The following is a 21,487-nucleotide window of genomic DNA, read 5'->3' on the forward strand; positions in this document are numbered from 1 at the left end:
GAGGTATCTATCCCTTCATCCCCCTCAATTGCCCTCTTACCCTGCCCTAGGAGAGGAAGCAGTGTGAGTGACAAGGGAGACAAATGAGTGACAAGGGCAAGGACAACAGGCGGGAAGAAGGAGTGAGCTGCTCTCAGATTGCAGCCCAGGGCCTGGGATTGTTCCTGGTGCCCCGGATCAAGCTGGGCACTGGAGCAGTGCTCCCTAATGTAATGGAATCAGATGCTTTTAGTAAGGTGGATGAACATGAGGTTACATGCGGTTTTTATGTCGTTATTTTAATGGATCAAGCATATTTTAGGGATGGGAACTGGAGATCAGTGGTTGAATGGTTGCCTGGCATGGGCCAGGCTCCAGGCTCAATCCTTAACACTGCTGCCCCCGAAAAGCTCTGCATAGATTTTCTAGGTTATACTACATTTCCTTTTGTTTAAAGTATGTTTAAATAGAAGAACGTTTAATGGCAGATACTAAGTAAATTATAGCTAGAATGGTATAAATGCAGTAGAAATGTAACAGGTGTTTCTTGCATGCCTACTGTGTGTCATGGAGTGAGTGTTCAGTGTAGAACATGACCTTTCTACTGCATGCCTACTGTGTGTCATGGAGTGAGTGTTCAGTGTAGAACATGACCTTTCTTACTGCATGCCTACTGTGTGTCATGGGGTGAGTGTTCAGTGTAGAACATGACCTTTCTTACTGCATGCCTACTGTGTGTCATGGGGCGTTCAGTGTTCCTTGGGGCATGGACAGCATGGGTGGCATGGTGCAGATAGTTTGAGATTCCAGAAACCTTATCTTTCTCTTCCCCAGTTGACATGCTATTTTGTCTGTTTCTCTTTGAAGCAATAGAGATTGTGTGCAAAACCTGTAGTCTAAGCAGAGGCAGAGCACCATGCAGGGGGGAGAAGCAAGGGGCAGAAGAACGCAGTGGATAGAAATATTAGTGAAGATGCCAGGGTTAGAGCACCCTGGATAGACCCTGCCCAGGGGGGTCTGAGATAGGCAGGCTCCCATCCACCCCTACCTGGCTTCCTCCACCAGGCCTGGGAAGACAGACAGACAGACCACAGTGGGAAGCAGTGCTGCATGTGGACGCTGGTGTAGTCTCTGGAGCCAAGGGTTGGGCTGCAGACCCCTCCTGGCCAAATGAAATTAGCAAGTCTTGTACCTTACTGCACAGAGGAGAAGGGAGACGGGAATACCAATGGAGTGATAGAAGAGAGAACCAAAAGGACTTGGAGAGTAGAAACAGAGCCCTTGTGGCATCTGGTGGCCTGTTGCGTGGCCTTACAGTTAGTCACATGGGTGAATGCCAGCTTGAGCCAAGGCCTTTCTCCCCAAAGTAGGAAGGGCACACCACTGCAGCTCTGGTGCTCCTGGGGCACCAAACGTCTCTAGGGAAGCAGAAAGCCATCATCCCTTCCCTCCAGGTCCTTCACCCAGTGTCTATGGCAGGGAGAATCAGTATGAGAAGGACCAAGTGGGAAAGGAAGCAGTCAGCCTCATTCCGGACTCCAGAAAGTTTTCAGGCCAGTGACATCCATGATGAAACAGCTCTACCCACCTGCCCCTGGGCTGGCCTAGACATTCAGGGTGCTGCCCATCCCTCCTTCCTCCTGGCCACTGTAGGCCCTGGATACTTTCTTAGCTTCCTAGTCTCCCATGCTTCTTCCTCTGGGAAGGCATCAAGAGCCAGGGACTGGGCATCCAACCCTGGCACCTCCTACCTCACCCAGGGCAGTGGGCTGGGACCTGTGTCTGACCTAGCTGGTCCTCAGTCACAGCTGCCTCTTTACCTCACCTGTGTTGTAGCTGATAGAACTATTTGTCATCCTTGTTTTTTACACCTGTCACCACCCCACCTGCCTCATGTAAACACTGCTGGAGTCAACATACTAACCCTGGGTCCCCAGGGTAGGCACTACCCAGGCCCTCTAGGAGCTCTAATCTCTTAAGGCAGGGCTGAGGAGAGCAGTGGTGACAGCAAGAGAGTCTCCCGGGTGCCAGCTTTTCCTGCAAAAGACCTGTCCAGAGGGAACTGGACGAGGCAGGCTCCCATCCATCCTCCTCTCCTGAGACATGGCCACACCTCCTCCCCCAGGCCTGGACAGACAGACAGACAGTCCACAGTGGGAAGCAGTGCTGCATGTGGACGCTGGTGCTGGCTCTGGTGTTGGCCAAGGGTTGGGCTCCCTACTGGCCAAGTGACATCCAAGTCTTAGAACCTACATCAGCGTCTCTGATAATAAAGCCAAAGAGAGGCAGCGTTTGCCGCCTTTAAAGACGTGGAGCCACAGGCTGGGGAGAGAGCTCCATCTCTACAAGCACGAGATCCTGAGATCACCTCAACCAATGAGCTTCTGGCTCCCTGAGAGACCCTGTCTCCAAAGGATAAGGTAGAAATCATTGAGGAAAACACTCAGGAGACATCTGGCATCCACGTGCACCTGCCCAAGACTCCCCAAGTGCTGGCTGTAGCTTACAGCCCTCCTCCCAACCATGAGACTATCCGCCACACCGCAGCAGCGGCCTTACTTTGTATAGCTGACTGGAGGTCCTGGAAGACCTTCTACTCAGAGCCCCTTGAGGCACATGTCGCCAGTCTGTAAGATGGGATTGGGCCAGAAGAACAGAGTCACAAGCGTGTAGAGGCAGGGTCCAAGTCGAGAACACATCTCACTCCTTCAGCCCCTCATGTTGAGTCTCAGGCAGGTGCTTCTACACCCGTAACACCTGAGACCCTGAGACCCTGACATGGAGCGAAGGAAGGGCCCAGGCAGGGAGCCTGCACCAGACCATGGGGTCCTGCTAGAATTAAAACTAAAATAGTGTTCTGCTGTCACTGTGGCTATTTTTATGGGTGCCTTCTATTTAGACTGCTTTATACAGATTCTCCGTTTTCCATAGGAATATGGCATTTATAAAGTACAAAGATGTGTAGAAGAAAACTAGTATTAGTCACCGGCTGACGCAGGGCTTGAGCAGAAGCTACGAGGGGGCTGGGGAAAGAACAGCCTGCTCTACTAGTTTTCAAACATATTTAATCCGCACTTGTGTGTGTTAGCTTTTATATGTAATTGCAATAGAGGTTAGAAATAGGAAATTGGAGAGATGGCTCAGAGGTTAAGAGCACCGACTGCTCTTCCAAAGGTCCTGAGTTCAATTCCCAGCTCTCACAATCATCTGTAACTCCAGTTCAAGAGATCCAGTATCCCCTTCAGACCTTCACAGGCACCAGGCATGCACATGGTGCACAGACATAGATGCAGGCAAAACACACATGTTGAAGGAGGAGGAAGAGGGGGAGGAGGAAGAAGAGGAGGAGGAGGAAGAAAGAAGTAGTTGTTAGAATGAAGAAAGTTTTAAGTATTTCTTCATTTAAAAATACTAGTAGGGTTGGGGATTTAGCTCAGTGGTAGAGCGCTTGCCTAGCAAGTGCAAGGCCCTGGGTTTGGTCCCCAGCTCCAAAAAAAAAAAAAAAATACTAGTAATTACTGGGCATAGCGGCCCCTGCCTGCTTAGGACCTGGAAGTGAGAGGCTCACTTGAGCTGGGGGGGGCTGGTGTTTCGTGACCAGCTTAGGCAGATAGTTAGGTGCCGAGGCTGGGGAGTGACTGTGGTGAAATGTATGGCCAGACCTCGGTTTTACTTCAGAACTACAAAGTAATAAATATGATAAACTCATCGCCTGCTGATATGAATAACACTTCATAAAATTCTCCTCTATTTTCCAAAATTATTTTTAAAATGAAGAATTCCATAGCTTATTATCTTCACAGATCTCTTTAAAATCTTGCCTGGTAAAAGATAGCTCGATCCAATGGGATTTTGTGCTTGATCTAATGTGTTGTTTTGGCTATAAAATATTGGGTCCTTCACATAGATATATAGTTTTAAAAAGGAATCTTTTTCAGAAAATTATTCTTTAAAATTCCCCAGAATATGAAGCAACTTGTGTGTACAAGCTGCTGTCGCTACTGCTGCTGCTGCTGTTAGAGTTGAACCCGAGGTGGGGAAAGCTCTCCCATTAAAGCACACCCCAACCCACGCTTCACTCTGACACAGGGTCTTACTGACTTGTCCAGATCCTCCTACTCCAACCCTCTTCTTCCTTTTTCTTTTTACATTTATTTATTTATTATTTATTGAAAGAGAGTGTGTGTGTGTGTGTGTGTGTGTCTGTGTGTATGTGTGTCTGTGTGTCTGTATGTCTGTAGTGTGTTACATGTGGAGGTCACTGGACAACTTTTGGAAGCTGATTTATCCTTGTAACAATGTGTCCCAGGGGTCAAACGCACATCATCGGCTTAGCAGCATGAGCTTTACCCACTGAGCCACCTCACCAGTCCAGCATAGAAGTTCCTGACCACTCTGATGAATGGGGCAGAAACTGGGTCTGGAAGGGTGTCTGTGAGTGATCTGGAGAGTGGTACCAACCTGCCAAGCTGCCAGCCTCACATCCTGCCTCTGCCTGCCCCACCGTGTGTGTGGAGTCCCAGAATCCATCCGCTCTCTTCCCTAATTGGGTTGCTAATATCTGCTGGCGAGGCCGCCCTAATTAAACCATTTATCTCTGTTACTCTGTATTCTGAGGATATGAGGTTGGCCATTATCACTTTTCTTCCTCTTTGACCAAACTCTCTGTGGATAATCTGAATCTGCTCTTGTTCATTTCTTAGAAATTCCGTCTATCCGATTCTGTTCTTTTGTCCTTCTTAAAACACTGGGCTCAGAAGAGAGGACACAGAGGGTGGGTGGAGGCAGCATGAATTTGAGATTTTCTGTCTCGTTCTCCAAAGCTGATTTGTGAGCGGTTGGAGCCGGCTTGATGCCTCAGCTGCTCAGAGTGGGTCTGTACCCACCCCGGAGAGCAGAGCATCAAGAGGAGAACTGGAGCTAGACAAAGCTGGCCCAAAGGGTAGATGGTTGGAGCTCTGAGTGTACGGTAACATTAGTTACTGTGCTTGGAACCTGTAGCAGCTGGGTGACAAACACCGTTGCCCGTGAAGGTTGAACCATCTCTACTGTGGCTAAGACACAGGGCCTTCATCCTGCATTTGATGATCTCGTCCTGCCCTACCCCACTCGACCCCGCACTTTGTCTTGCCTCCACCAAGCCCCTTGTGAGCCCAGGCCTATCTGTGTGCCAGGGGGACATCCATAGGTTGCTTCGGCTCCAGGTCCCATCCTTGACCCCAAGTCCCTTTGATACCTAGAAAAGGCACAGGGCCGTGTGGAAGACCAGCAGGCTTAGAGGGCAGGGGTGCGGTCCTAACTGGAGAGAAGGCAAAGCTGTAAAGTGCCAAGCTCTCAGCTTTGCTTCAGGGTCTTCGGAGGGAATCAGGACGGTCCTCTCCCCCAAAGTAGATGGTGGACACACAGCCCCGCAACCCCAGAGACCCTGTGAGCTGACAACATGCTGTAGGCAGAGGTATTGTCAGGGCCTTAAGCTCAAAGGTGAGAAGCTCCAAGCACATCTAGTCCCAGTCACCAAGTACCTGGTGTACCCCAGTTACTGCCACTGCCACCGAAGTGCCTTCATGTCTGAAATGGATGGTGGTGGGAGCAGGGACCAGGACAACAGACTCTGCTGGAGATGTGAGGGAGCAGGGCTACTGCTTCCCCTCGAAGTGCGGCGGCGTTCTAACGCTCAAGTGTAGAGCAGAAGGCTCTCTGCGAGTGAAAGAAACATGGTTGCTTTTTCACAGGTTCAGGCCTCAGCCAGATGTGGCTGGCAGTGTGGGGTTTCAGAATGCCGCCCACACCGCTCTCTGCCTGCTGGGGCTGCAGTGCCTCAGTGGGTTCTCAGCATCCCAGAGCTGCTAGTCAGTATCCAGTAACATAGCCCTGGCTCACTGGGCCAGGCCCTGCCAGGCCGTGCCTGGCACCCTGTTCCTCTTGTCAGCCTGTGCTCTCCTGCCCCCTGGTGGTGATGGAGACAACTGCAGCGCATGGGGCAAGGTGGGGCCCGTGAAGGCCTTTGCTGCAGCTGGAGAGCTAGGGGGTAGGAGGGGACGCACGCCCATGCTCACACTTCCATTTCATTTCACTTGGCCTCAAAGATTGGAGATGGAGGAAAACTCTGAGCGATCCAAAGCAGCTACTCAGATGGAAGGGGTTATTATTATAATTACTATGATTATTGTTATCAAGATTATCATGCCTGCCTGGAAAGTCTTGTACAAAGCAGGCTTATTTATGTCAGCTTGTTGTTTGTGTCTGAGGCGCCATCTTTGCTCATAATAACTAGCATTTGCGGGGCTCTTTCACACCGCAGAGCTGTCACATCGTCAGCCTGGCTCATCTGCACAAATGGCCTTCTTTCTCCCCGGGTGCCAGTGGGGGAGCAGAAGCCTTAGGTGGGTACGGGGTCTGTCTAAGGCCACTGGGAATCAGGCACGGGGCCAGGACTTGGACCTGGGCCACCAACTGGAGATGCCTGTCCCTCTTCCACTATTACCCTTTCGCACCTCCGTCCTTGAGAGGACCTGGGTCTTTTGTGATCCTCTGGCTTTCAGATTCTTTGCTGCCCATTCTTCTAGAAAAGCCTACACTGCACTGAGGAACATGGAAGGGTTTAGAAAACCCAAGTCCTAAGAGGTACAGTTTGCCCACAAGCCTTCAAACAACGAATGTATCTGGCACCTTGTAAGCTCCTGCAGCGTGGGATGCTGGGGCAGAAGATATGTGGCCAGAGTTGACCTCACTTGGCCATCACTAATGCTCGCCCTGGGAATAGCACAGTACAGACAGGCATCACTACATCTCTGAGACATCGGTGCAGAAATCAGCACAGAGGCTGCCTGTGGCCCAACAAGTGGGAGCCGATATGCTCAGTGGACAGGCCCTCACTGACTCTCCCCCAGTGGGTTTAGCTCTAGAGACCTGCTGTAGACAACTCTGGAACAACAAGCTCCCTAGGTACCAGTGGGCTGTCCCACTGGCTGGCCTGACATAGGTCCGAGTACTGCTGGCAATGCATGCTCAGGATCTGCCCTGCAGCACTTGGTCCGCTATGTGCCTCCAGTTCAAGGGCCTCACTACCCTGATACTAGCCTGGACGTTCTCCACTCCCCAGCAAGGGCATAAGGCAGCCTGCTTCTGGGAAACTAGGCCAAGCTGCGCGCACACACACACACACACACACACACACACACACCCAGCATCTCCCTGCCATCATGCACGGGTCTACACAAGGAGTCTTCTAGAGCCCTGAGGTCCTCCAAAGTGATTCTTGTCTACACTGAGTTCTATCAACCCATTTGTATGTCTACATTAGGAGTGAGAGCCATTTAAGCAGACAGGCTATACTATTTAAAACAGTCAGAATAGCCACGCTGTTTCTGTCATTGACGTAATTTTAAAAAAGAGGTTTCTTGCTGGTGACTTCTAGAAGCCACATCTTCTCCCAGTCTCCTGATCCTAAATCTATAAGAGCAGTGCTTGACTACTGATGTTCAGACCTGCAGTTCCAGCCGTTCCCAGAGAAGGGTCCTGACCTCCCAGCCCCTGCTCACCACTGCATGCCCACAGCAACTCGAGAGGTGAGAAAGTGCATGCCCATCCGCCGGGGAGAGGCTAGCACAGCTGATGGCCGCCCTACACTGTGTGTTTTGTTGTTGTGTGATGACCCTATGGGAAAACAAGGATGTGAATCCAGGCACTAGCTTTGTTCAACGCTGATCTATCGCTGTCTTGGCTGTGTCTTCATCAGTGACCACTCCACACATCTGCAGGCTTTGGGATTCCTTATTGATAGTTTCAACAAATATCCTAGGGGCTGGTTGAGATACTGTGGTTGGTTGTAAGCTTAACTTGACAAATTGGCACACCCCAAACTGTACATGGGCCAGTAGAATTATCTAGAACATGTGTGTCTGCCCCCAAATCAGAAGATAATGTCAGCCCCATCCACACTCAGACTGGCTCAAGGAAGGGCGTGTCTTCCTCCTGGGAAGCCAGGGTTCTGCTGACAGCAGACGAGAGTGGAAATGCTGGAGATGGAGAGAGCAGCACCCAGCAGAAAGGGCCTGGCCCTTGCTGGGCCTCCCGCATCGGGCCAAGGCAGGATCCCAGGGCATGCTCTCCATGGGTGCTAGCTCCAGAAGGGTCCACCCATAATCTCACGAGGTCAGACCTGGTGTCTTCATCTTCTCGGGCAGCTGTAACTTCAGCCACCACAGACTGGATAACTCCATGCAGCAGAAATGTCTCACAACCCTGGAGGCTGGAAGGCCCAAGGTCCAGATGCTGGCAGACTTCTCAGTCTGTGAGAACACTTCCTGGTCCAGACACTCTTCCTGCTCTCTCCTTGTTCCACATGATGGAGGGCGAGGGTCTCTCTCAGGTGTCTTAGAAGGACATTAATCCAACCATGAAGACTGTCCCCTCAAGCCAGCCATACCTGCATAGTGATTCCTATACCATCATCCCGGGGCTGAGATTTCAACAGAGGAGTTTGGGAGGACTGCGGCACCTCATGGGTCTACCCCAAACGTAGGCCTGTGCTTTGCCAGACCTTAATTTCTCTGGGCACAGCACATCTCTTCACATCTGACCAGCAGGAGGGCACAGTGCTGGGAAGCCATATTGGAAAAAAGGGCACTGGAATGTGAGCTGCACCTCTGGCTTAGGAGGAGGCCTAGACAAGAAGACTGTGATTGGGGTGAGCCCCATTCCCTGGGCCTGAGGGCAGTCGTGCAAAGGAACGGGGTGGACTCCCCTGTTAGTTGCTCGGTGCCCACACAGCTTCCGGGAATGTTAGTGAAGATCCCCTTGCCCCCTAGCTGTACCTGACATGAGTCCTGAGCTGTCAGCTATAGCATGATACACGCTAGGGCCAAGTCTGACACTAAAATGCCAAAGAGCCTTTGTCACATCAGACTGGTGTGCAGCAACTTTTCTACAGGGCACTGTGAGCTCCAGGGCACATGAGAGGTCACGAGGTCACCCTGCCCGAACACACACATCCAGCAACAGCCACATGGTGGAGAAAGGATAGTCAAGGTAGGCGTGGCCAGAGCAAAAGTACCCTGCACAATGGAGCCCCTGATGGGGATTGACAGCCTGATCAGCCAATGGGAGGAAAGGACTGTGTGGCCAGGGCCCATCAGTGGGGCGAGTGGAGAGTGAAGACAAGCAGGTCAGTGTGCTTACTGGGACACGATGATGCTTTCAGAGGAACAATGGGGACTATTGAAAGAGAGCATAAACTCATAACAGCTCTTGTAACCATTTACATCAGGTTAGGCTGTGGATGCTCTGAACACAGTGTTGAAATAGGACAGAAATGTTGTTTTAAAATTAAAAACTAAGCAGTTGAAATCATGTTAGCACAACTTGCATGCAGTTGTCAGGACCTGGGTTGTTTTCAGACCACTGTCCCACCTGTCCTACATGATGACGCCGCCCGCTGCTGGAGCTCTGGCCGCCACAGCTTAAGTTCTGAGCACTGGGAAGGAAAAGGTTAGGGGTGGGGGTGGGGTAGGCATTCTGCCACTGAGCTGTTTCCTCGGCCTTGTGGATAATATCGTTATTTTACTTAAAAATTTATTCATTCATTCATTCATTTATTTATTCATTCATTTATTCATTTATTATTTTGTGTACAAAGAAGAGAAAGACTTAGCATGTCTGTGGATATCAGAGAACAAAGTGTAGGAGTCTCCTTCCACAATGTGGTTGAGTCCCAAGGATCAAACTCAGGTCATAGGGACAGGGCCTTTACCCACAGAACCATTTTTATCGGCCCTGGATCTTTTCTTTAAATGGTACCTCTTTGTTCTGCTTGAGCGTGCTTCTGTTGGGGAATTTGCTGAGTGATCACCCTAACCACTTGAATCATTAAGATGGGCACCTTTTTAGTTGTGCATTGTGCATTGTGCATAGTTGCATTGTGCCCAGATAAAACTTGGGGGTTCTGCTGGGCAGTGGTGGTGCACACCTTTAGTCCCAGCACTGGGGAGACAGAGGCAGGCAGATCTCTAAGTCTGAAATGAGCCTGCTGTACAGAGTGAGTTCCAGTAGCCAAGAGCACACAAAGAAACTTTGTCTCAAAAACAAACAAACGAAAACAGGGATTCTTTATCTAATGAAGAAGGGAGTCTCAGTGTTAGGACGCTAGTGATCTCTGGCTATACCCAGGCTGCAGAGAGCAAGATTGAGGCCACAGGAAGTTGGTGAGGATGCAGGAAAAGAATGGGAGCAGCTGTCCATGGCCTCTGGCTTCTCTGCCAGGTGGGTAGCACAAGAAGTAACGTCTCAGCTAGGGGAGATGGAAAGGGACCAGGGACAGATGGGCTAGCATGGGCTCCTCCCTCTCAGCTCTCCTGGGGAGGAGGGAGAAGTCTGGACCCCTGAGCTGTATGTGGAAGACCCCGGGACAACTCCTACCACAGCTGCAGGCTACAGGCAGGACTTTGAGGGCAGAAAGCATAAAGTTCCACACACTCCACACCCCACATTTAGGGACAAAACAGCCTTAGGGGGCTCACAGTTTATCTTCGCACAACCCCCCACATCCTCTATGTGGATGTGACGTGGCTCGGTCACTCAGATTGGATGACTCTGACCCACCAGAAGCCTCGCCTGACCTGCCCCATGAGCCCCTTGAGTCCTGCCCTGTTCTAAATCTGTCAGTGCACTGAACTGACAGGCTCCTAGGGGTTTGGGAGTTGAGGAACTTGGGGACTCTAGCTAGGTCCACTGGCTGCCCCCACAGGTGTAAGACTGACCCAGAGATTTCAGAGATGCCCTAAGGGCAGCCAGGCCAGGCGAAGCGCTGGTCCCTGAGTCACAGGTCCCGAAGCTGTTTTTAGCTTCAGGTGGAAGCTGCTTCCCCTTCTCCACCCACCTCTCCTTGAATCATTCTGGCTGCCTGGGGCACCAAACGTCCAAACTCACCCACTTTCCAGAATGACCCTAGGAAACCAGGCTGCCTTAGAGAACCCTTCTCCCCCAACCCAAAAAAAAAAAAAAAATCAGGTGAGGTGGCTTAGCCACCTAGGTGTTTGAACACTGTCCCCAAAGCGCTGTGTCTTGGTTAGGGTGATGGGCATGGCCTTCCAGTTTCCTGCCAGGAGTCACTTCCTTCTTGGAGCAGGCAGGGGGAACACAGCTGTAACCTTTCTCATAAACCTTAGGCAATAGCCAGGCTCTAACAAAGAGCCACTAGTCAGATAGCAGAACTCCAAAGAAATCTTCAAGCCACAGGATACCCACTCAGCCTTTCCACAGACCCTCCAGGTGTTGAGCTGTTTCCTTTGTCTCTCCCACCCCAGAGGATGCCAAGGACTTGCACACCACCCACTTACTTCCCAAACTAGCTAGCCACACGGTGTATCTACTGGTTTTGAAAGGGCTCAAAGCAGAGTTATGCAGGCAAAACTATGGAAAGGCATGATGTTGGACACTGTCTTCCCAGCCCAGGCGACCCCATTAGCCTCCGTTTTGACCCTGTGCTGCTCTTCCGTCTGCCCTCTAGGGACGTGTATTGTTAGCCCAGGATTTTTCAAATGAAGCAAGCTTACAAGGGTGTGTCCATAACATGTGTCTCCCAACCTGTGATAAAGCTCCAACCTTGAGAAAGAAACAGAAGGAATGTCACTGGGTCCCTGAACCTCTCTGTAGTCCTGACTAACACCCATAGGTGCTATGTTGCCAAGTGCCACAGCCAACACATGGAACAGCCCTCCCCTAAACTCAGCTACTTGGCTCAGAGACCTGCTGTGGGCTCTGCTCTGTGTGTGTATCCCAGGTCCACTGCTGAGATGAATGGAAGCCCAGGCCCATTCAGGGTGATGCAGAGGCCCACATCAACCAGCAGAAGCAGGCAAAACGCATCCTATTGGAATCCACACACTGCCACCCCGTGTCGTACTGTGGCCAAGGGAAGTCCTGTTATCTGAATTTCCCTCTGTTGGAAGAGTTCCAATGAGGCACCCAGAGCACAGCACAGAAGCTACAATGAGGGCTGGAGAGGTGGCTCAGCAGTTAGCAGCACCAGCTTTTCTCTAACCCTGATGCCCTCTTCTGGCCTCCGCAGGCACACATGGTACACAGATATGCATTCAGGCACCCATACACATAAAATAATCACCTTTAGAAGGAAAGTAGGTTCCATTACAGAGTAAAGAGAAGTACTCTGAAAGAGTGCAAGTGGACAGTGGCCACCAGAAGGCACTGCTGTACCAGCCCACATTTCAGATATGCTTTATCCTGCTCCTGATGTCTCTGGAACTGACTGCCTCCCCTGAAAGGCATTGTCCTGCCTTTGCAGATGGTGTTAACAGACCCACTTGAATCAACTCTAAAGGGAGGAGACAGTAGTCTTTGTTCTTTACCACAAAGTCCCCCTAAGTAGGAATCTTACAAGATTTGATCCCCATCTACCCTTCTCCCATACCTGTCTCTCTCTGAGACAGTCTTGAGGTGTGGTCCTGACTGGTTGGGGAGCACCTGCCTGCCTCACAAGTACTGAGCTTGTAGGTAGGGAGGTGTCTGTTGTTATCCCAACAATGCAGAGGGCAGGTCTACTCTGCCTAGGACCCACAGTTCAGCTCAGGTCCCATTCTCCTGACAGTTGCAGTCCCTGGTTTTACAAGCTTCTGGTAAGGAAAGACCATCCCGAATGACCTTCAAGCCTGCTAATTCCTCCCTGTCTAACTGACACTGTAGCCACAGGTTTGGGAAGCAGGAAGTGTATTCTGCCCAAGGGGAGCAGGGCACAGGGAATGGACAGAAATCAAAGAAGCGTCCGATCATACTGTTGCCATAGTTCATAGTTCATAGTTGTGAGGGTCTGAGCGATCAGTGTGTGTGCACGGCTGTCCTTGGGCGATCAATGTGCGTGCATGGCTGTCCTTGCTAAGCTGTGCAGAGCTGCTCGTGTGCACAGCAGTGGCAGCAGTGCAGCCCTGTGGCTCCCAACAGCCTTTGAGACAGTAGTGTTCCTGTGCTTGTTCTGAATTCTTGTCACCTCTGAAAATGAGTGAGCCCTGCTTGTTCTGTAGCTGAGGAATGGGCTTGAAAAGCCTGTGAACTACCCAGGAGTTTCCCTGCAGCCATCAAGACTCTTGGTCTCTACTCACTCACATGCCTTAAGCACATTCAGCTGTGCCCCTCAGACAAGGAGCAGGAGGAAGGGGCGAGCTTGGGTGTCACTGATCGTCTCTTTTCCTGCTCCTGGATTACATAGCAGGCCTGACGGCCATAGAAAACTGAATACAAATAAAGAAAATTACATTTTAAACTGGGCATGGTGGCACACACATGGAATCTTATACTGAGCTGAGGTAGGAAAATCATGAGTTCAAGGCCAGCTTGTACTAACATAACAAAGCGCAAATAAAACATGTAAGGGCCTGAGTTCCTGTGATTCAGTCAGTATTGACATGAGTTTTAAATATCTGTGAAAAGCTTCATATACCTGTAAAGAATAACTCCACCCAAGTCCAGTCCCTCGGAGTTCTCAAATAACCAGACCCTTTCCCAGGTAGAGACAAGATCCAGGGACTCGCTCCCTCCGAGTAGAAAACAGGAAATGATAACTCTAGACTAAGAAGACAGGCTTTAAAATGTTGTTCCCCACCCAAGGGGAAAATAAATCCTGTACAAAAGCCTCGTTTTCAGGTGGAAGTAGAGGTGTTTTAGGGAAGAGAAAGGCGGAGAACTGACCGTGGAGTTTGTGACTGTAGAGCAGGGGTTCTCAGCCTTCCTAACGCTGCAAACCTGTAATTCAGTTCCTCATGCTGTGGTGATCCCAACCATAAACTTGTTCCCACTGCTACTTCATAACTGTGGTTTTGCTAACTGCCGTGCATTGTAATGTAGATACCTGTGCTTTTACTGGTCTTAGGCAACTCCCATGAAAGGGTCTTTTAACCCCCACAAAGGGGTCCGAGACCCACAAGTTGAGAATCTCTTTTCTAGAACTTTCTTGAGGCAGAATGGCTTTGGAGGAAAGTGAGGCCCAAGGCCCTGGGCACCCAGAACCACTCACAGTTCCTGAGATGCAGGCCCTGTGTGGTGTCTCGGCAGAGATTGTACTGGAAGCCTCACCGATGTGTCCGTCTGTCCTTGCAGGCAGACTCCAAGATGGTGTGTGATGTGGTGAGTCGCATGGAGGACACTGAACCATTCTCTGCAGAACTGCTTTCTTCCATGATGCGACTCTGGGGCGACTCGGGGATCCAGGAGTGCTTCAACCGATCTCGGGAGTATCAGCTCAACGACTCTGCCAAATAGTAAGTGCGCACGCGCAGGCCGAAGGCTGGAGGAGGACGCTGGCGCAGGGATGGAGGCTGAGAGACTGGTGAGAGGGGAAAGGTTCTGACTTCAGGGAGTGATATCAGTGAGGGGCGAGGACTTCACTTCCTGTGTCTAGGATGAGGAAGAGGTCAGGGAAGGGAGAAACCCAACAGACAACCACACAGGAAGTTTCTGGAGGACAGGAACCTGTGCACCACCTATGATGGGTAAATATGTTGGCCCATGGGAAGTGGCACCATTAGGAGGTGTGGCCTTGTTGGAAGAAGTGTCACTGTGTAGGTGGGCTTTGAGGTCTCCTAGTGTTCAAGCTCCACCCAGTTCTGGAGAACCAATCTGACTTCAAATCAAGATGTGGAACTCTCAGCAATTCCAATACCATGTCTGCTTGCACGCTGCCATGCTTCCTGCTATGACGGTAATGGGCCAAACCTCTGAAACTGTGAGCCAGCCCTAACTAAATGTCTTTTATAAGAGTCGCCTTGGTCATGATGCCTCCAGCAACAAAACTCAGCTAAGACCCCATAGAGGAGGGTCCAGACTCGCAGGTAGGGTGTCTTTCTTCTATCTAAGAAGCCCCAGGCCGTGAGTGTGAACTGGAAGAGGCAGGTGTGAATAAAGCACCTTCATCCCAGCACTCAGGGAATAGAAGCAGGCGGATCTTTGTGAACCAAGGGCCAACCTGGTCTACAGAGAATTCCAGGTCAGCTAGGGCTAAATAGACGAATCCTGTCTCAAACAATCAAAACACATACACGAGGAATAACAACAAAAATATACAGGCAGAAAGCCATGCAGACAGTGCCTGTCTTCTGTTTCTAAGAAAGCTATAGACTTCGGGCCGAGCTCTAGCTTGAACACTTGCTTGGCGGGTGCTGCACCCTGGGAAGTATTTAGCACCACAAAAATAAATTTCTGAAATGTGTGTGAAAATGTTATAAGGAATCCATTACTTTATGTGTTTCTTACTTTTTTTTTTTTTTTTTTTTTTTTTTTTTTTTTTTTTGAGAGACAGGTTCTGGTGTAACCCAGTCTGGCCTCGAGCTCCCTATGCAGCCAACAATGACTTTGAACTTCTGCCCTTCCTAATTCTGCCTCCCAAGTGCTGGTGTCACCACCACTCCCAGATTTCTTCTAGCTTTAAAGTGAAAAGTAAGAAATAAGTAGTTCTCTGTCAGAAATAGAATAAATAAGCAAGCATACCTTTCAGCATTGTGCTGTAACTAGATAGAAAGAAAAGAGGGAGGTTGGGGCAGAGAAGATGAGGAGAAATGAGGAGTGGTAAAAGCCACAGCCAAGGAAGTGTCTCCGCCCCTCCTGTGACACCAGGGTGACAGCCTGCTGAGCTTTGCCATCCCCTCCCCATGGGAGGCTCTGGAGTCCTGGAATGGATGACACCCTGGGGTTGTGTCTTGGCACTGGGAGTGCCCTAGTTTTTGTAATCTTACACCCTGCCGGGCTCTCCACAAGCGTTTGCAGTGAGCTGCTGTGGGCTTTACCCACCCAGTGTTGAAGGACATGTGTGACTCCCATGTCACCGTGCTTCTTTCTCAGCGGGGACCCGATTCTGGAGTCATTTGTCACTCTCAGCACCCAGAGGCCAGATGTAATGCTAGACGCCCTACACTGGACAGGACAGCCCCAGAACATCTGGTCCAAACTGATCAACCAATACAAAAAAACATGAATAGGGCTGAGATTAACAGTAAGATGATAGATACTTGCTCAGGAAGTGGATGGCACAAGGGTAGCAAGTTCGAGGCTAGCCTGGGCTATACAGTGAGCTCCTGACTCGATTTAAAAAGTTTTAAAATTTTAAAACTGCAATCTGCTTTATACTAGCATAGCCAGCTGGACCCAACAGAGAGGCACTCACTAACGACATGCCGGCATTTCAGTGGTTATGACGGCACCTAATAAACTCGGACCTGTCTTAATTAGTATTTCCATTGCTGCGAAGAGACAGGGCTGCCCTACAGTTTCAGAGGTCTAATCCATTATCATCATGGTAGGAAGCATGGCAATGTGCAGGCAGACACGGTGCTGGAGGAGCTAAGAGTTCTACATCGTGATCTGAAGGAGCCAGGAGGTGGAGTCCACACTGGGAGGAGCTTGAGCATAGGCTCCCTCAAAGCCCACCCCCACAGTGACACGCCTCCTCCAACTAGACCACACCTACTCTAACAAGGCCACACCTCCTAATAATACCACTCCCACGGGCCAAGCACTCAAACAGAGGAGTCTGTGGTGGCCATTCCTATTCAAACAACCACAGGACCAGAGTAAGACCAAGAACCTCTTCCCATGTCTCAGTCTGCATGGGGCTGTACATGGGCGGAGATACGTAAGGTGGGCAGATGCAAGCAGGTTGACCTCTCTTCCAGGAGGACTCTCAGGGGCACCAGAGGGCCTACTAGTCTCAGCCTGTCTTCTGGAGGTCCACCAAATACTCCTCTGGAATTTTACCATTTTATTAGTACTAAAGTGAATCCCTTGCAAAAACATCTCAACAAAGAGTAGGGTATGAAATGAACAGCAGTCCCCTCCCACACACTCACGCACACACACACTCACTCACACACCCATACACACTCACATACACACTCACACACACATTCACATACACACTCACATACACACTCACGCACACACACACTCACACACACCCATACACACACACACTCACACACACACACACACACACACACACACACACTCACACACACACACACACACACACACACCACACACACACACCACACACACACACACACACACACACACACACACACACACACCCCCACACCACACACACACTCACCCACGTACTCACCACACACACACACACAACACATACACACCACACACACACGTCAACAAAAAACATCCCACACACCACCCCCCCCTCATACTCACACACATACACACTCACACACACACACACACACACACACACACACACACACCCATACATACTCACACACATACACACTCACACACCATACACACTCACACACACACTCACTCACACACCCATACATACTCACACACACACACACTCACACACCCATACACATTCACATACACACTCACACACACACATTCACATACTCACATACACACACACTCACTCACACACCCATACACACACCCATACACACTCACACACACACACCACCTGTCACCACTACCTTCAGCTATTTTTATCTACTCATCCTGCTTCAGCCAGTATTTCCTGACTCTTACCTTGTAATGGAGTCCAGGTCACCTTCCTCCTTCTCACACCCCCACTACTTCCAGTTTTCTGCTCTGAATCCCCTACTCCCTCTGAATCCCCACCGCAGTCTCATTCTCTGACTTTCCTTTGCCACATTCTCTGGTCATGTGTTCTGTGCTGCCCAGAGAGAAAGCAACAGCAAGATGGAGGGGGAGACAGATACCCAGACTGTCAAAGGGAGAAGGACCTTACTTATGTGTAGCTTTGCCTTGTCTTGCCGTGTATCCCACGTTTACCTGGAACATATTCTATAGCTCAGACAGGCTTCAGAGCCCCCCCCCCTCTGTCTTATCTCTTGAGTGCTGGGACTGCAGGTACATGCCACCACATCTTGCTGTCATGAACACTATTTGGGGTCAGCATTATGTGCTGTTAGGAGTTAAACTGCCCCTGATAAGGCTATGAAATTGTACAGCTCCAAGAGGAGCCATTAACATCCTAAAACCCCAATTAATCACCATACCAAACCACCCCACCCCAATCCTGCCCCTTGTAGACCCCAGGCTCAGAGGGGAAGGGAGCAGCCTTTTCCTAGACTGGCTTCCTGGTCCTCGCTTCCTTGGTGAGCATAATACTTCTTCACTTTACATGAGACCCTTCCACATCAATCATTAAGCAAGAAAATGTCATATAGACCTGCCTGTAGGCCATACTTATGAAGCCATTTTCTTAGTTAAGATTCCCTCTTCCCAAATATGTCTAGGTTTGTGACTAGTTGAAAAAAAGCCAACCAGCATACATGGTTTGGGAGGCTTTGATAAAACTCAGCCAGCATAAAGTTAGACCAGATGCCAGCTTGTGTGTTCAGAGGATGTCACCCAGCTGAGATAGGAATAGCAAGACAAAGGAACGGGTTCTGCAGGTGTAGCGTCCAAAAGGACCATGGAGATTAGCCTGAAAGAATTGGCCATTAGTAGCTGTGGACAGGAGAGTCAGCCCCTGAGGACTGAGTGCAAAACCTTCCCAGATACACTCTGGCCTCCTAAGGAGCCTGGTGGGTCCAATATCACAGACCTATTCTGGCGCCTCAGCTCCTTTCCCTCGACCACCCCCACTTTGCCTTCCCATTGAGAACATTAGAAGAACCCTGATTCCAAAGATCCAGGTTCCGGGGAGCTCTTACCATTGCTTGGCTGAGGTAGACCCCCTGATCTCCACTTACGAGAGCACCAAAGGGGAAGAGGCACACAGACCTCTTGGTGAAAAGGAAGGAGGATCAGATGGTAGATGGGGGCTCAGAGCCTCTCCAGGTACCACAGAGCTCTAAGCATGAAGATGAGCACGGGACTGTCCTGCACTGAGCCTCGGTTTTTTAATGTGTAGAGCATAAAGATGGAGCATGAATACATGTAAAGAGTAGAACCTGGGACGGGAGAGGTGGTTCACTGGTTAAGAGCACTGGCTGCTCTTCCAGGGGACACAGGTTCAATTCCCAGCACCTACATGGTAGCTCACAACTGTCTGTGACTCCAGTTCCAGGGAATCTGAAACCTTCTCTGACCTCTATGGTGCACATGCATGTGGTGCACAGACATACATGCAGATAAGACACACACATACTATAAAAATAGATTTATTGGGGTTGGGGATTTAGCTCAGTGGTAGAGCGCTTGCCTAAGAAGCGCAAGGCCCTGGGTTCGGTCCCCAGCTCCGAAAAAAAGAACCAAAAAAAAAAAAATTATAAAAAATAGATTTATTTTTAAAAAGAGTAATGTTACCTATTGGCCACTATTATTTTTTTAAGTGAAGACATAACAGAACTGTGCTATGAACTTGGTAGTCTCATTTGCTGGGTCTGTGTGCCCAGCTCCTTCGAGTCTGAATAAGAGGACCTCAGAGACTGCAAGTCTAAGCCCCTCAGACTCTCTCTTGCTTGACACCCCTCCTGTCCCCGCCGCCATAGGTCCCACAGTCAATCTTGGAACGGCTATGGCTGACATCAGACTCTAAAAGTGGTGAGGCTAGAACAGGGCCCGGGTCCATGGACTCTTGTCTGTTGTCATCCCCAGCTACCTGGACAGCTTGGATCGGATTGGAGCCGCTGACTACCAGCCCACCGAGCAGGACATCCTCCGAACCAGGGTCAAAACAACTGGCATCGTAGAAACCCACTTCACCTTCAAGAACCTCCACTTCAGGTGAGGCCTGAGGAGATGGGGCAGGGAGACAGGGGAATGGTCATGCCCTGCCTCACCCCATGGATAGCCAGGTAGCACCTTGCCTCAAAGGCCTTTCTCATTTGGTCAGACAGCTAGATACCAGAAGAAGCCCATCTGGGTGCTTGGTTTCTGCCAAGTTCAAAGGCTAAAACCACAAGTGGCTTACTTAAGAGCCCTCTGGAAGGGAACATGGTGGTAAGCCTGACAGGCGGGTAAGCAGTGCCTGGAAGACCAAAGATCACTATGGTCTCAAACCTAAAGAGCCTGAGAGAGCGGCTCTCCCACTCGTGTGCTGAAGGACCTAGAGAAGGCAAGGCCCAAACAACAAAGAAAAAGCCCAGGTTTTCCCCAGCACAGGCTCTGAGGCCTGAGAACAAGGGCCTAAACTGTGCTGCTAAGGTTCCAGGACCCTACTAGAGGATTTTGTCTCCGAAGAGTAGTCTTCATGTGCTAAGTAAGGCCTGGTGACCCCTGTTCTGTCTGCCAGGTCTGGTGTCTTGATAGCAGGAGACGGAGAGCTGAGGCAGGGCTTTGAGCCAGTCTGCTTGAGCACACAGTTCAGTCCTGGGACAGGTCTCATGGGTGATGAGAGCCGCCTCCAGTCCCAAAGGGCAGCCTCCAGTCCCCAGGGTGGCAGTGGCTTGTCCGTCAGTCTGTCGGGGTTCAGAATGAGGTGCTGCTTGCCCACTGCTCACCACTGTCACCACTAGTCCCAGGCATCCCGGCCCTCACAGCTTCCCCTGCCTTCCAACAGGCTGTTTGACGTTGGGGGCCAGCGATCTGAACGCAAGAAGTGGATCCACTGCTTCGAGGATGTCACGGCCATCATCTTCTGTGTCGCACTCAGCGGCTATGACCAGGTGCTCCACGAGGACGAAACCACGGTGAGTGACCTCAAGGCTGGCCCTAGACCATGTCAACAATCGGAGTCCTCAGGCCTCACAGACGGGCAGTGCCGGGCGCCCTTGCCTATTTTGTGTCGCCAAGGTAATTGCGAAGTGAGGCCAGTGCAGAGGCAGAAGCAGGGCCTCTGGGGGCCTCCTGCTGCAGTTCGTGTAATAATTCACTACAAATAGCATATCAGAAAGCACCTTGTTAGTAAACAATGGAGTCAGAGCAGTCAGACCAGGAAAAAAAGTTAAGCAAATCTACAAAGCCAGACCGCAGCGGAGCAAGGGCACGCGTGCAACAGAGGGGGCTTTAGCCTGTCTGCCTTCCCTGGGTACTGCCCAGCCTGAGAGGTGTGGGGCTGCCTGGCCAAGAAGGACCCCAAGATTGAAAGCATACTGGTGAGTGTCAAGCGTGGCTTTGGGCTTTCTCTGCCAAACTCGGTGTCTGAGACCTGCCACCTGGCTTGAGAGGGGGCCCTCGCCTGCCTGCCCCTTGGCCTCGTCCTGGCTCTGCTGCCCATTGGTATACTGTAGATTCAGGCAGTGACCTTTCTGCCTGGGCTTCTGTCGTGTGAAAGGCGGACAGTAACAGCTCCAGCCTTGTCTAAGGCTGCTGGTCATGGGAGTGTTTCTGGCTTAGCAGTGCCCAGCTTGTGGATACATTCTCACTGGTGACTGCCCTGAGCCAGATACATCCACGGAGCTTTTCCCACTTGGAGTTTAAGCTACCAGTCTGTGGACCTGTTCACAGAGCCTGGGAAGGGACCCAGGCCTCAAGCATGTCCTACTGGGACAAGGGAGGCAAGCCTGCTTCTGAGAGTGGGGCTTGTGGCTGTGGGCTCACGCTGGGGCATCTCCTATCTGGAGTACAATCAGACCCTTCACCCTGAGCC

General features: G+C 50.6%; 1 protein-coding gene across 4 annotated transcripts in view; it reads left to right on the plus strand.

Annotated features, from left to right (window-relative positions):
- Nucleotides 1-21,487, plus strand: part of Gnao1 (G protein subunit alpha o1) — a 175,094-nt gene that overhangs the window by 118,923 nt on the left and 34,684 nt on the right. For all 4 annotated transcript variants that reach the window (XR_004386116.1, XM_032888088.1, XM_032888090.1 and 1 more), the window contains exons 4-6: nt 14,086-14,246; nt 19,555-19,683; nt 20,459-20,588. Coding sequence is in view for 3 of the 4 variants with exons in the window: in XM_032888088.1 (XP_032743979.1) it covers nt 14,086-14,246; nt 19,555-19,683; nt 20,459-20,588 (420 nt within the window). In the remaining variant the exon portion in view is untranslated. The remainder of the gene's footprint in view (nt 1-14,085; nt 14,247-19,554; nt 19,684-20,458; nt 20,589-21,487) is intronic.

Source organism: Rattus rattus, chromosome 17 (assembly GCF_011064425.1).
Source record: "Rattus rattus isolate New Zealand chromosome 17, Rrattus_CSIRO_v1, whole genome shotgun sequence".
NCBI classification, from domain to species: Eukaryota; Metazoa; Chordata; class Mammalia; order Rodentia; family Muridae; genus Rattus; species Rattus rattus.